Here is a 15762-nt window from a genome sequence, read left to right on the forward strand (position 1 = left end):
CAGTGAGTTTAAATAACTTTTACTGTTAGGAATTATGATAGGGTTTCAATGTGATAGGAACCTACAGTTCATATTTTTACCACCTTTTAGTATTAATTTAGCACAGGCAAGAAGGAGAGTTAGTGATCTCCTCACGACACCGATTCTGTATGGACAGACATTGATTTGTTAATCTAAATCTATTAATCTTTTTAATACTTAAAAGTTTAGCTCAGCATAAACTTTCTTTACGTAACAACCAAAATCATTTAGTGGCATCAGGCGAGGATCAAGGGGTGGGTTATTGATTCTGGTAGCCTTTGGATATACTGTTAGGTAAGGGGAATTTTCCAACATAATATGTGGCTTACTGCTGGAAAAGATTTACCACCCCTGGAAAACCTTTAGAATAAACTGAAAAACAATTTAAACTATATAATTTGTAAGAAGGTAAAGGAATCATTTGAGCCCAAAGAGCAACATATAAATTTAAGTCTTTTGGTGTTTAGATATGTTTAATTACATGTAGTACAAATCTTACATTAAATCTATGCTTCACCTACATACTCACTCTAGGTTAATCACTCTCCTAGTTTCAATACTGACAGTGTAGTAGACAGACAGGTCAAGGAAAAGCTTTTATATGATACATTGCGTCTCATTAATTTAAGAAAACAACAGCTGGAGGTAATAAAGGAGAAGGATCATAAAAGAGCACAAGGACGTTTATTACATGGTTTTCAACAGCTTCACAGGTAAAAAAAAAAAAAAAAAAAAAAAAAAAGTAATATTACTTCTTTCTCTTCCTTTAAAAATATATATTTAGTTTCATTTGATAATAATAAAAAAAAAAAAAAAACACATATAGTAGAGCTTGTTTATGATGAGCTTCTGGTTATAACACGATCATGGCTTATTAATATGATTTCGCAAAAAAATAAGAAATAAAAATGTTGGATGTAATGTATTTTAAGTGAAATAACTGTCCCTAAACTTTTCCTGCTTATAGCAAACATAATAAATGTAAGTCTTACAGATATAATGACAATACCTTATGCCTCATTAATTTCAGAAAACAGTTGGAGGTAATAAATAAGAAAAATCATAAAAGATCACAATTATGTTTATTACACTGTTTCCAACAGCTCCACAAGCAAAAAGGCATATGGCATAATGAGAAGCCATTATGTCATTTTTTACCTACTAAATTCAACAACTTATAGTGATGCTAACAGAAGGGCCTGTTTGAAGTTAAACACACATCATTAAAGACACCTAGTTAAATACACATCAAAAACAGACTCTGTGATAATGGTGTTTTCAAAAACATGTTTAAGTAGCAATAAACAACACTGGAAGATAGTATTTATGCCTGTACATTTTACACCTATAAATGCAACAGGCAGTTGTCATTTGATATGGGACAACCATGAGAAAGCAGCTTATGCTGTACAAATTGCTTAATTCTTGATGATACAGAAACAACAAACATCAGCATGTTTCAAAAATAGCATACTGTAGCATTTTATGCTCACAAACTCAATAGGCGACTATCACTTGATGCAGAGTAATCATGGAGAAGAGTGTGGTGTACTAAATGCAGCTACAATGAAGTATCACATTTGGCAAAAAGTGAAAATTAAGTTAGGTCTTTCAAATGAATTTCAATTTGCAGAAAATGTACATAACTAACCAGTGAGATTTTACTGCAAAGGGACATACAACTTTCACAATTGCTCCTAATGTTGAATTTCCTTCATCTTGCAATCTTTAGAAATGTCTTAATTTGTATTATGTAACCTTTTGTGGTTTGCAAATTTAATTTTAATTTTGATATATCTTGCAGTGGTAAAAATTCTCACAACAGGGGAGAAAGTGGACATTTGTGAGTTAGACTGGAGGAAGTAATATGATCATTTGCAAAAAGGTAAAGCTTAATTCTACTGTTTCAATCATATGGAAAAATCAGGAAAGAATTACTAGAGCCTTTAAAAAAAATGAATAAACAGGTAGTGAAAAAGTGCATAGCTGATAAAAATGCTATCACTTTAACAACTATAGAGAGTTAGTTAAAGTGCAAAAAAATTTTAAATTCCAATTAGTGGCATTGCTCTAAACTTCAAGCTGAAAAATTTGCTCATCAACCAGGACATTCAGATTTTGTATTAGTATTGGGTGAACTGATAGATTTAAGAGCAGAAATTGTATTGTTTATGATAAGATGTGAAGCTGCCAATGTAAATGAAGACACCATTAATAACTTTCTTGAAAATATCTGGCCCTGATTAAGAAAAGGCTATAGTGATATTTTTAATACTGATGAAGCTGGTTTGTTTTATAGATTGCTCTAAGACATGTCTCTTAAGTTTAAAAGTGAAAAGTGTACAGATGGGAAACAATCCAAAGATCGATCATCATCATCTGTCATCGTTCCTATTCCACAGGTCGACGTATGAAGCCTTACCATCATGCCCTGTCTGTGTACTTCTCTCCATCGTTGATTTGACTCCAGTTTCCTCCTCTCTTAATGACATCGGTCTTTATCATGTCTTGCCATCTCATTCTTGGTCTCCCCCTTGAAACATTGATCGTCCTGTTTTATTCAAATGTACAGAATTGAAAAAAAGAGAGCTTCTGGTGATAGGTAAAAACTGAAAAATCCTAGGTGCTTTAAAAACAAAACTTTTGGTCAACCGACATTCAAATAAAAAAAGTATGGATGATATCTCTAATTTCTGAAAATGCAACTTTGTAAATGGGACACTGAACCTCAAAAAAAAAAAAAGAAAAATTTTTTTTTTTAAATTTTGCACATTAGACAATTGCCCATCACATTCTTTCCAACTTTGTCAACATCAAATTTGTATTTTTACCACTGAACTGAATTTGACAATAGACTAATTTTTCATCAGTTCATAAGAGGAGTTTATGATGATTTAAAGAAACTGTAAGAATGTTAGAAATGTAGACCAGGCTCTAAGGGTTGTGAAGAGAGCTAACGGTTTATCTGAAGACATAAGAATTGGAAACAAAAAGAAGCTTGCTCAAAAAAGTGCAGGAATGTGCAGATCTTGATAGCATAAGAATCTTTCATCATCCATATAAACTGTAGTTTGAAAGGCAGATAGATATCTGGAAAGATAAAGAAATTGCTGAAAAGGATCAGAAGAAATTGAGTTGCTTTAAAGCAGTCCCTCTCAAGTCTAGGCAGTAATTAAGAAGAAAAAATAAGCCATACTCTAAGAAAGAGACTCAGAGCAGAAAAAAGGTTTTTTCCCATTTCATTTGCGGGAAGACATTTTTCAGAAACTGTAAAAGCCAAAACCGTGAAATTGAGTCATAAACCTCAAGAAGGTCTAAGAATACTTCCAGCAAGGCTCAGTTAACTTATTCCAAGAGATTGGCACTTCCCTCTTCTTAACATGATGATGAGGATGCAGAAACAGATAATATAGATGAATTTGGCAAATCTCAAAATGGTACTATTTTAATTATATGCCAGTTTTCCTATTCATCCAATTTAAGTGAGCTTCCTAATCTCAAAATTCTTGAAGAATGAAGAAACTTATTAGATTGTCTGAGTTATATCTTTCACCTGTAGGCTCAGAAGCTAACTCAGACAATCTATTAAGTTGCTCATTAGTTACCTTCAGTGGCGAGTCGTGAATATTTGAACAATGCACTTGCACTTTTACCGACGTTTTGATGTGAAATATCCTTTGGGGGGATACATACCGAGTAAATCTGATCGGTCACAGAAGTGACGTTATCTGAGGCGTCTGTCAGAGGCACTTCCCACGTTCACACCACTAGTCTGTGTGGGGCACTCACTAGTAGCATGATTAGAGACATGACACCTTTTTCGTGACCAGTACAATATCTCAAGTTCTAACTTTTTAGAATTTTTGAATAGTATGACGTCACAATACAAAGATTTGTCAACAATTTCTTTTTTCATCTCGCATTATTGCATACACAGCTGTTCGGGCACGTAACATTCCTTTGTTAGGTGCCCTGAACAGCTATGTATGTCATTTCAACTAAGATCGGGTACCTCAATTGACGGTGTTTTCAGAGACATTTAGATACGTTGCAGTCTCTTACTTTAGTTATCATAAATCCATTATATATTGTCTTCCAGAAATTATGGAAATTTGTGAATGATCAATAAAATATTTTGATATTTTATTGATCATTCACATTTTGATACAAAAGCTCTTTTATTTCGTAATCAATATATACAAATCAAAATATCTAAAAGAAAAGCAAAGGATGTTTCACATAAAAATAACCTCAGGGGCTCACATCTGGGAAGTATGGGCTTGGCACACCCAGGGTCCTGAGCTGGATATCGTCATTTTTCTCTTTCTTGGTGATTCCCTTCTACTTCTGACTCTCTCTCTCTCTCTCTCTCAGGGCAACTCAGAAATTTTTTTTGGCTAGTGCACAGTATAAGCCTCAGGCTTTCTTGCACTATATGGCTGGTAATAATAATAAACCATCTACTGCACGTGCTCAGCAGATGCGTGACTTTTTTATTCTTTTTTATTTTACAACTAGGGAAATGGATACATTTTTTCATGATAAAATTTTAACACTGCGAATAAAAAATAACACGAAATATTTCCCACATCACAAATAACAAAAACTATCACAAAACATTTCACAGTATAAAAAATATTACATAAAAAACAAACTATTCTAGAAAAGGTACACAAAAATCACAGATTACATGAAAAAAAATATATAGATTTTTTATAGAAAAAAAAACTACCCGCTGGCTAAAGGCAAATTTCCGCACATCTATTCTACAGATATCTTTCCTCAATTTGAAACTGTGCCCCCTCAGATTCTTAGTCTGAGCAAGAGGAAGAATCCCATCAGCTTTCAGCTTGCTCAACCCAAAGACTTATACACCTCAATCAGATCACCTCGTAGGTGTCTACTCTCCAGGCACTGCAATTTGCAGAACTTAAGCCTTTCTTGGTAAGAGCACCCCTTTGTTCCCTCACCAATCTTGTTGCCCTTCTTTGTACTCGTTCTAGCAACTCTACATCCTTCCTAAAATGAGGCCTCCAAACCTGTATACAGTACTCTAGGTGTGGCCTGACCATTGCCTTATATAACAGGATAATCACCCCCCTGCTAGCAAAATTCCTATATATCATTGACAAGACTCCAATGACCTGGCCTGTCTGCACTGCTCAGCGAACTTCATATTTGACTGCACAATTACCCCCAGGTCTTTCCCATTTCTCTGAGTGTAGTACCACACAGTTGGTACGTTTCTCTTACTGTATCCAAAAATGTTCAGCAATCTACATAAAAAATATGGAGATAGATAAAAAAAAAAAAAAAAAAACTTACCACACACTACTCATGTGTCCAATACAATGCTTCCCTTTATTTTTTTCGATGTAAATTTTAAATTTAATAGGTTCCCTTTATTTTTTACGTTGTCGCACATGGTTTGGTCATCATTATAATGGTTTATTAGAGATTTCATTTGAAAACGGATGCACCATTTTCAAACTTTTGAATAATTTCAAGTTTTCGTTTAATTGAAAGTGCAACTTCTTTGCGTTTACCCATCATTTTTGCGATTTCTAAACAAAAATAAAATTTTCGTTATCCCTGACATAAATAACAAAATAAAATTTTTCTCTTTTCGGTGCAGTGGAACACAACAATCAAAGCGGCATACTAAAACAAACTAAACATTTGTTCTTTTTTTTTTTTTTTTTTTTTTTTTTTTTTTTTAGCGTCAGGTGTGAAGACAGGGGGGTTGCAAAGATAATAATCTCCCAATGATGACTTTATAACACCCTGCTTGTTGCTTATTTACGACTTGCAAAACATCTGTTTATACCTATTCTAGTTATTACATGAATTTTATGAATTCTGGTTGATTTTTTTTTTTGATTTTTTTTTAATTTGGAGTCGAAGTGTCTTGGTTAAACTGCTTCCTGGTTAAACCAATCCCGGTAAATCGAGAGTCTGCTGTATAATATCAGTGTAGGTAAAAAAGTAAAGTGCAGCCATTATCAACCCACTGCAGGGTGGAAGCCTCCTCAACAATTCATGCTGAGGGAAATGGACCATAATCTGCCACGCTGGTCCAGTGCGGGTTGGCAGATCGACCGTATTCAGCAGTCAGGGGCTTGAACCCCGGTCTACTCAAAGAGCGTGTGCTACTGCACTCCCGCTCCTGCCCACTCGGCTACGGAGGCCGTCTAGGTATGCCATAGTTTACCCGGAAATTAAACTATCTACATAGTGTAAAGGCAGTTTTTAATTGTATTTCATATCGTGGTTACCTTCACAATAGAGATACCGGATGTTGCAATACTTCAAATAAGTAACACTTCTCTAGTAGAGGCTACTGTTATTTATTCTCAGTGGATACCACCACCTAGATGGCACCGTTCAAAGTAGTGCAATACCCGATAGCTCGTTGTGAAGGCAGCCACAATGAGATACAATTAAAAATGATGCCTTTACACTACATATGTAGTTTAATTTATGGGTAAATTATGGTGTATCTACACCAATATTATATAGTTATTTAAACCCACATGCTATTATGCCCTGTGCATATCATCTTTAAAATCCATCATCATTTGTTCACCATTTGACATTTCTCATATTACGGAACCACTTCGCAACTGTGATGGCATGTTTGCATTATCAGGGTACCTGCCCACCCACTAATGATAGGTCAACAGGTTTGAAACAATGCCATCTGGGTGGTGGTATCCACTGAGAATAAATAACAGTAGTCTTCTCTACTAGAAAAGCATTACTTATTCACAGTAGTGCAATACCTGGTATTTCATTGCGAAGGTAGCCACAATATGAGATACAATTAAAAACAATGCCTTTACACTACATACATAGTTTAATTTATGGGAAAACTATGGTGTATCTACACTGATATTATATAATTATTTTATTGTGTTTTATTATAAATTATAAGTTTAATTATAGGGTATAACAGTGAAGTCCAACTTAGGTTACTTAAATACTTGGCCCTATGGTTCTATAGCAATGTTCCTCAACCTTTTTTTAATATCGCCCCAAAAAAAGGGCTTTTTTAGACAATTTTTTTTCCTAATCGACCCCATGAAATTTTAAACAAGAAAATACTTTATACTTACTCTTTTTATTCAAAGGGATCACTGAGCCTGATGCTTCTTAGCTAAAAGTTCAATGTTCAGTAAGATGTTAGTAAGTTTAATTCTAATGTCTTCCCTTGAACATCAATTCTGTTTCTTTACTTTGGTTATATTTTATTTACTGAACTAAAACCACTTTCAACCATATAAGACATTGGAAAACAAAGTATTTTCAGACCACATTGTTGGATAAAGAAGTTTAGTTGTTTTTTATCCCCACAACTCGGCCATTCTGCCTTTTTAAAATTTATATTTGCATTCTTTGTTACATTTTAATTCAGTGAGTCCTCCTTGAATTTCTTCACTAGCAGATGAGGCATCGCATCCATGGCTTCACTTCAAAAGAAAATAAATGTAAAAATCTATTTTTCATTTCACCTTGTAAAGAAAAATTATCTGAATAATTCTAAAGGTCATTCTTGGTGAGGGAGTCATTGATTTCAGCTTACTTTTGCATACCATGAAATTGTTTTCTCATTAAATTGCTTTCAATATTTCCAGTTTTTCAGCAAAAGCTTTTAATACATGTTTGCAGTCTATTACCATAATTAATTTCCCTTGAAGTCGAAGTGATGCTTCATTATGTTTTCGATAAATCCAAGTCGTATTGTTTGCTGATCTCCTTTGCTAAATCTGTTTCCTTTGCTTTCTAAAAAATTAATTATCGTATCAAAAATGTTTACCAATCTTGTTAGACAGTTTCTTTTAGAAAGCCATCTGACATACAGCCTCACATACTGTTAGCATTATTAGAGGCATACGATGCAAGAAAGCAAGCTTATGCAGCATCAGCCAAAAAAACACAAACCCTCCCATTTCATCCATCCATTCGTTCCAAATGCCTGTCCAGCTCAGCCTTAAATTTATTTAGGCTATTAGCTTCCACAACAAAAGATCGAAGCTTGTTCCACCAATAAACTACCCGCTGATTAAAGTAAAATTTCCACACATCTATTCTACAACTATCTTTCCTCAATTTGAAACTGTGCCCCCTCAGGTTCTTAGTCTGAGCAAGATGAAGAATCCCATCAGCATTCAGCTTGCTCAACCCATTCAAGGCCTTATACACCTCAATCAGATCACCTCACAGGTGCTTACTCTTCAGGTGCTGCAATTTGCAGAATTTAAGCCTTTCTTGGTAGGAGCACCCTTTGTTCCCATCACCAATCTTGTTGCTCTTCTTTGTACTCGTTCTAGCAACCTACATCCTTCCTAAAATGAGGCCTCCAGACTCATACACAGTATTCTAGGTGTGGCCTGACCATTGCCTTTTATAACGGGATTATCACCTCCCTGTCCCTGCTAGCAAAATTCCTATATATCACTGACAAGACTCCATGACCTGCCCTGGCAGCCCATCTGCACTTCTCAGCAAACTTCATATTTGGCTGCACAATTACCCCCAGGTCTTTTTCACTTTCCACTTCCCTGAGTGTAGTACCACCCAGTTGGTACATTTCTCTTCAGTTATTGCTACCCATATGCAGTTTGAGATGGAAGCTCACTCAAATGAAAATGAAAAAAAAAATTACCCATATGCAGTACTTTGCATTTGTCAATGTTAAAACTCCAGTTGCCACTTTTCAGCCCATTTTCCCAACTTATATAGATACAGTTGGAGTAGCATACTGTCATTACTGTTGTTAACAACCCTGCCAACCTTTGTATCATCTGCAGACTTGGACATTAAACCTCATATACCTTAATCAATATAGATAAATATACAAAACAACAGTGGGCCCAACACCAAACCCTGGGGAACTCCACTAATAACATTTGTCCATGAAGAGCAGTGTCCATTGATTACCACTCTGTTGTCTCCCACTTAACCATCCCTTTATCTATTGTAGCAGCTTACCTTTGATGCCATACCTCTCCAATTTGTACAGCAGTCTTCCATGTGCAACAGTATCAAAGTCTTTCCTGAAATCCAAGTATATGATATCAAAATTATTTTTGGCATTCAGTTCCTTTGTGACCACATCATAGTAACCAATCAAATTAGTCAGACAAGAGCTCCCTTTGACAAACCCATGCTGTGTCTTAACTATTACTGCAGTCTTGTCCAGGATGATCCTGCAATGCTTCTTTAACCAGTGATTCCATTATTTTCCCCAGAACACAAGTTAAACTAACAGAGCTATAGTTACTTGTGTCATCTTTTGAACCTCCTTTGTGAATTGGTGATACATTTGTACACCTCCGGTCCATGGGGACCTCCCGAATCCAAGGAAGCTCTCATAATTATGGCTAAGGATTTGCTTACTTCCTTTGCTGCCTCCTTTAATATAACTGGATAGATCCCGTCCACGCCAGGTGACTTCCTTATGTTTAACTTCAACAATTTCTCCTCCACTTTGCTCTGTTATTACAAAATCACTTAGTTCCCTGTTAGCGTTTGATAAACTTCTGCCACTCCCCTCATGGAATGACTCATGTGTGAATGCAGAAGCAAAATACTCATTCAGTTTATCAGCTACCTGAGCATGATCATCAATAGCCAACCCATCTATGTTAAGTGTAAGGCTCAAGGGGTAGAATTTTTTTCAGCCTGGTCTGTACTTGTTAACAGGAGAGATTGCTTCTACAGGGATGGGATACACTTAAATAAAAAGGGTGCAAGAATGTTTGCTGATGCTATCGAGGCAGTGTTAGGTGGGTCGGAAAACTGCTAGATTGGGGGTATACAAGGACTAATAGATTAACAGTAGCCACTGGCAGAGGTGAAAGTGATTCTTGCACTGCTTCTATTGGAATGAGCAGCAGCTTGGAAAATAAGATGCAGGATATTTCAGAGACTGCTGGGAGTCATTGGGGTACAAGTAAACACATGAGCTGTGTTAGGGTAGCTAAGAAAAAGAACAGGTGCATGTATACTTGCGTGTACACCAATGCTAGGAGCTGGGTAAATAAATTTGATGAATTTGAGGTATTGCTAAAACATCAAAGGCAGATATTGTTGGGATATCAGAGACGTGGTGTCACACAGATATAAGGAATGCAGAACTGGAATTTGGGGTGTACAACGTCTACAGAAAGGACAGACAGGATAAGAAGGGAGGAGGGGTTACGCTATTAGTTAAGAAACACATAAAATCCAAGGAAGTGAAGCCAGTCGACATCGCTGAACAGGGCAGTGTCAAGTCAGTTTGGTGTGACATAAGCATTGGGAGATCAAAATTGAGAGTAGGAGTGTGCTATAGGCCTAATGACTCTGATGAGTATAATAAGAAACTGTACAGGGAAATAGAGTGGGCCAGTAAATCAGAGAGTCTTATAATGGGGGATTTTAATTTCCCAGATATTGACTGGAATTTGTGGGTTGGTTACTCACACACTAGCAAGGCTTTTGTGGATTTATTGGATGATTCTTTTCTAAATCAGCATGTTCGGGAGGCAACTAGAGGGAGCAATACTCTTGATTTGATTATCAGTAGTGATTCTCCATGCATTAAGAATCTGCAGATACAGGAGCGACTAGGTGGCAGTGATCACAGTGTGCTAAAGTGGGATTTACTCAAGGAGGTAACTACCATCAGGGGTAAAGGGAAGGGTTATTGCTTTCGTAAAGGCAACTACGATGGTCTGAGACAGTATTTAAATTCTATACAGTGAGACCAACTGATGATGTTACCAACAACAAACTCAAAATGGGAAGCATTCAAAGAACTTATCTTGGAAGCTACTAGGCTTTACATACCAACTAAGAAATATTGTTCAAGGTTCAGGCCTAAATTTGATGTCAGATGAACTAATGAGACATATGGCAGAGAAGAAAAATGCATGGGATACATATAAATTAACATGTGACACAGACGCCTATGATAGATATAAGTTGATCTGTAACCAAGTTACAAAGGAGGTTAGGCAGGCGAAGGCAGTTTACGAGAAATCTTTGGCAAGGGATGCAAAGAAAAACAGCAAGGAGTTCTTTACTTGTGTAAACTCTAGAAGGAAGGGGATGAATCAGATTGGTCCACTTGATATCGATGGTTCAACTGTTCATGATCCTGCTCAGGTAGCTAACAAACTAAATCAATATTTTGCATCTACATTCACATATGAAGAGTTATTCAGGAAGGGGAAAGCCATAGATGAAGTAAACACTGGCAGTGAGCTAGATGATCTTGTAATAATTGAGAGTAAAGTGGAGGAGAAATTGTTGAAGATAAATACAAGAAAGGCACCTGGGGTGGATGGGATCTATCCAGTTATATTAAAGGAGGCAGCAAAGGAAGTAAGCAATCCGTTAGCCATAATCATGAGAGCTTCCTTGGACTCAGAGGAAGTACCCACAGACTGGAGATGTGCAAATGTAACCCCAATTCACAAAGGAGGATCAAAGGCTGACACAAGTAATTATAGACCTGTGAGTTTAACTTCTGTTCCAGGAAAATTAATGGAAGCACTGGTTAAAGAAGCACTGCAGGATCATCTTGACAAGAATTCAGTTATAGCTCAGACACAGCATGGTTTTGTTAAGGGTAAGTCTTGCCTGACCAATTTGATTGGATACTATGATGTAGTCACAAAAGAATTGGATGCAGGGAATAACTTTGATATTATATACTTGGATCTTAGAAAGGCTTTTGATACTATTGCACATGGAAGACTGCTGCACAAATTGGAGCAGGGTGGCATTGAAGGAAAATTGCTGCTATGGATAAAGGGGGGTTGAGGGGGAGAAGACAGAGTGGTAATCAATGGACACTGCTCATCGTGGACTAATGTTATTAGTGGAGTCCCTCAGGGTTCAGTGTTGAGTCCTTTATTGTTTTCTGTATTTATAAATGATATTGATGATGGTATATCAAGTTTAATGTCCAAGTTTGCAGACGATACAAAGGTTGGCAGGGTTGTTAAGGACACTACTGACGCTATGCTGCTGCAACAGCATAGCGTCAGCAGAGGTTGAGCAGATGGGCTGAGAGGTGGCAAATGAAGTTTAACATTGACAAATGTAAAGTACTGCAAATGGAAACAGCAACCCCAGAGCAATGTATCAACTCTGTGGTACTACACTGACAGTGGAGAGAATGAAAAGGACCTGGGGGTAATTGTGCAGGCAGATATGAAGTTTTCTGAGCAGTGCAGACGGGCTGCAAGAGTAGCTCATGGTGTTCTTATCAATGATATACAGGAATTTTTCTAGCAGGGATAAGGAGGTGATTATTCCCTTGTATAAGGCAATGGTCAGGCCACACCTTGAGTACTGTATACAGGTCTGGAGACCTCATTTCAAGAAGCTGCTGGAACGAGTACAGAGAAGTCAACAAGGTTCGTGAACGGAACGAAAGGTTGCTCTTACGAAGAAAGGCTTAAGTTTTGCAAATTACAGTGTCTGGAGACTAGGCACCAGCAAGGTGATCTGATAGAGGTGTACAAAGCCTTGAATGGTTTGAGCATGCTCAATGCTGATGGGATACTGCCACTTGCTCAGAATAATCAACTGAGAGGGCATAAATTCAAATTGAGGAAAGACAGATGTAGGATAGATGGGCAGAAATTTGCCTTTAGCAAGCGGGTAGTTGGTTGCTGGAACAGACTTCCATCCCTTGTTTTGGAAGTTGATAGCCTAAATAAATTTAAGGCTCAGCTGGACAGGTATTTCAAACGAACGGAGGGGTGAAGTGGAAGGGTTTTTTTTTTGGCTGATGCTGCATAAGCTTGCTTTCTTGCATTATATGCCTCTACTAATGCTAAGTGGTCCAATCTGATTCATCCCTTTCCTTCTAGAGTTTACATAACTGTTCTTCATTATCAACACAAAATTTTCTGAAAAGTCAATCATATTTGCTATGAGACTTTATCTTATTGATGGTTTTAATAACTATACCCAGAGATTGATAGATGATAAAGAACTGGACTAATATTTTTTGCAACCAGATGATGTCGGTGCACAGTGCAGTGTATTGCAAGAACCTACTTTCTTTAGGTGGGCTATAAACACCATCAGTGGAAAGGATACAACCCTAAACACATGGGTTTTCAATAAAACCATAAGTTAGATCAGAGGTTCCCAAACTTTCTCTGTTCACGGCACCCTCAGTATCCCAGTAATTTTTTCATGGCACCCCTAGGTCAAAAGAAATACCTAACACAGTGGTTTTCAACCTTTTAATAATCTGATTGTGTGTGTGTGTGTGTGTCTGTGTGATATTAAAAAAATGTTATATGATAGTTATTATAATAATATAATTATAAACAAAATTACAATTCATAATACAAATTATATATACCTATATAATAATTTTATTCTTTATATAGCGGTACTAAATAAACATCAGTTATGATCACCACAAAATTAAAAAGATACGGTACAATGGATACCGTATACCTTTTTATAATGAAATAAATATATAAATTTTTTAAAAAAATAAGTTTAAGTAACTTAAACCCAAATTACATGGCACCCCTGAAATGTTGTTGTGGTATCCCAGTTGAAAACCATTGAGTTTGATATTCATCCAGATACTGTCGCTTTCTTTTCAGCACTTGAAGTGATTGATGTTGGGTTGAATAACTATGGAGAATTAAATAATAAAATATAAACTATTTTTATTTAAATCTAATAGCCCATGTCACTCACAAAAACACTGTGGATCAAAAATAGACAACTTCCACAAGGAAACAATAAATCAATACTAATTGTCGCTTAGAAAGCAGCAACAATAAATTGAAACATTTCCTCATCCCATCCGTGCCTCATATATTGACCAATGAAACAAAAGAATAAATAAATAAACCATGCCTCTGTCAAGGTTGCATCTGGTGGAAAGGTGCAAACACCAAGGATTGGAGACATTACCTCTGGAAGAACTTAGACATTTAATGCCCATGAAAAGCAAAAGTGGTTGAATTAAATCATGCCCACTATCTTCCTTTTATCAAAATTTCTCACTCACGCCTAATATAATATACCTATACGTGTATGTTAAAAATCAGCTGTCTCAGGGAAAAAGAAAACCAAATGAGAGAAATGAAATAGTAAGGAACAAGATGTCATCAGGTAGGGCTGAACTTTGGAGAGTCACAAATCATTGTAATATCCACGATTTTTTCACCCCCCCCCAAAAAAACCAATCCCCCCCTTGGGGGTGATATCACCCCAGTTGAGAACCACTTTTCTCTAGGTATACTTTCACTCTGAATACCTATATTCCATATTCTTATTAAATTTCATTTGGCATTTGATTTCCTTGGTATGTGGTATGGTACAGTATTAATAAATACTGTACAATACATGTTTTACAGACTGATGTAATGTTTAATCAATATTTTGATGGCATTAATCTGAAATTATTTTTCTAATTCTCTGTTTTTTCTACATTTTTATCACTTATTTCTTATATATTTATATATATACTAACCACTGTGGTCCAGTGGTTAGTATATATATAAAATATGTATATAATTGAAACAATGAAAATTTTTAAATTCTTGTTTTATTATAGTTTTATTTTTCCTGGTTGGTAATACTATATAAAATTTTGCATATTTTGGGATCTGAATCTGATTTTTGAATTTATAACATAGCTTACAATAAAAAAAATTCTCTGAAATTTTGTTATTAAGTTAAATATATATCAAAGTAAGATTTTGTAACAATATAATTTCAAAAAACAATTTGTTATGAGTAGCATACACTTTTCTTCTTCTGTATGCAAGGTAACAATGGATGTGAAGGTTTGTTTCAAGTTAGACACTGCTTTTCAGGAGTTCATAATGCAGCTCCTGATAGAGATTTTTTCCTAGAATTTTGTTACAAGATCAAATACACACCCAGGAAAGGTTCTGTAACAGTATCAGTTTTGAAAATCAATTCTCTGTGAGTACCACGAATTTTTTTTTTTTTTTTTTTGTGCAGAGTGCTGTTTTCTTCAGTACGTATGCAATACATACTGAAGAATGAATATATTGTTTTAAAAAAAAAATTCATTACAATGAGTGCATTTCTTTCTGTCTTTTTCTCTCTCTTTTTTCTTTTTTTTTCAAGGGCTAGCTTTGTTTTCTAATTTTTATGTTACTGGATGTGGAAAACTTCAACAAATTCCCTCCTTTTGTTTTCCACACCAAGTACCATAATATTCCAGGTTGAAACACTTATTTTTTAGATTTGAAATAGATGCCTCGTAGTCCAGCCCAGTGTTGTTTGTATGCTCCTTTAACCTAGGCTACATGGTTTCAGATGTTGCACACCACTCCATATCTGACATTTTCAAATAGTAAAACAACACAAGGAGTAAAGAATTTGTTGGGACTTTCTACATCCAATCATTACACAGCAGCATAAATTGAAATGTAGGAAAAGTAACCATATCTTCACCCTGACTAGCTGTTTTCCTAATTCTCTGCAGAAGCTGATTTCATTAATATCCCCTTGCAATCCTGCAGTATTTTATTTTGTTTCTAAGTTCACCAGAAGTTCTCATCCTTCTTCTCCTCTCCTCTTCTTCCCAATCCCGTTTTCCTCAACCCCCCCACTTCATAGTAGCTCTGATTGCCTAAAGCACTGTGAATACCACCGACTCCTATCTATCACAGTAGTCATCAGGGATTCAGCCCTGTGGTTGCAAAGAATAGAATTATGCCACTACTAATTCCAACT

At 36.0% G+C, this 15762-nt stretch overlaps 1 protein-coding gene across 1 annotated transcript in view; it reads left to right on the forward strand.

The window, feature by feature from the left end:
• Positions 1 to 15762, forward strand: part of LOC150085358 (tubulin polyglutamylase ttll6-like) — a 96976-nt gene that overhangs the window by 73703 nt on the left and 7511 nt on the right. Inside the window, exon 7 of the mRNA XM_090374540.1 lies at positions 556 to 734. Within this exon, the coding sequence (XP_090230666.1) occupies positions 556 to 734 (179 nt within the window). The remainder of the gene's footprint in view (positions 1 to 555; positions 735 to 15762) is intronic.

This window comes from Mastigoproctus giganteus, chromosome 5 (genome assembly GCF_048544385.1).
Source record: "Mastigoproctus giganteus isolate SK-2022 chromosome 5, ASM4854438v1, whole genome shotgun sequence".
NCBI lineage: Eukaryota > Metazoa > Arthropoda > Arachnida > Uropygi > Thelyphonidae > Mastigoproctus > Mastigoproctus giganteus.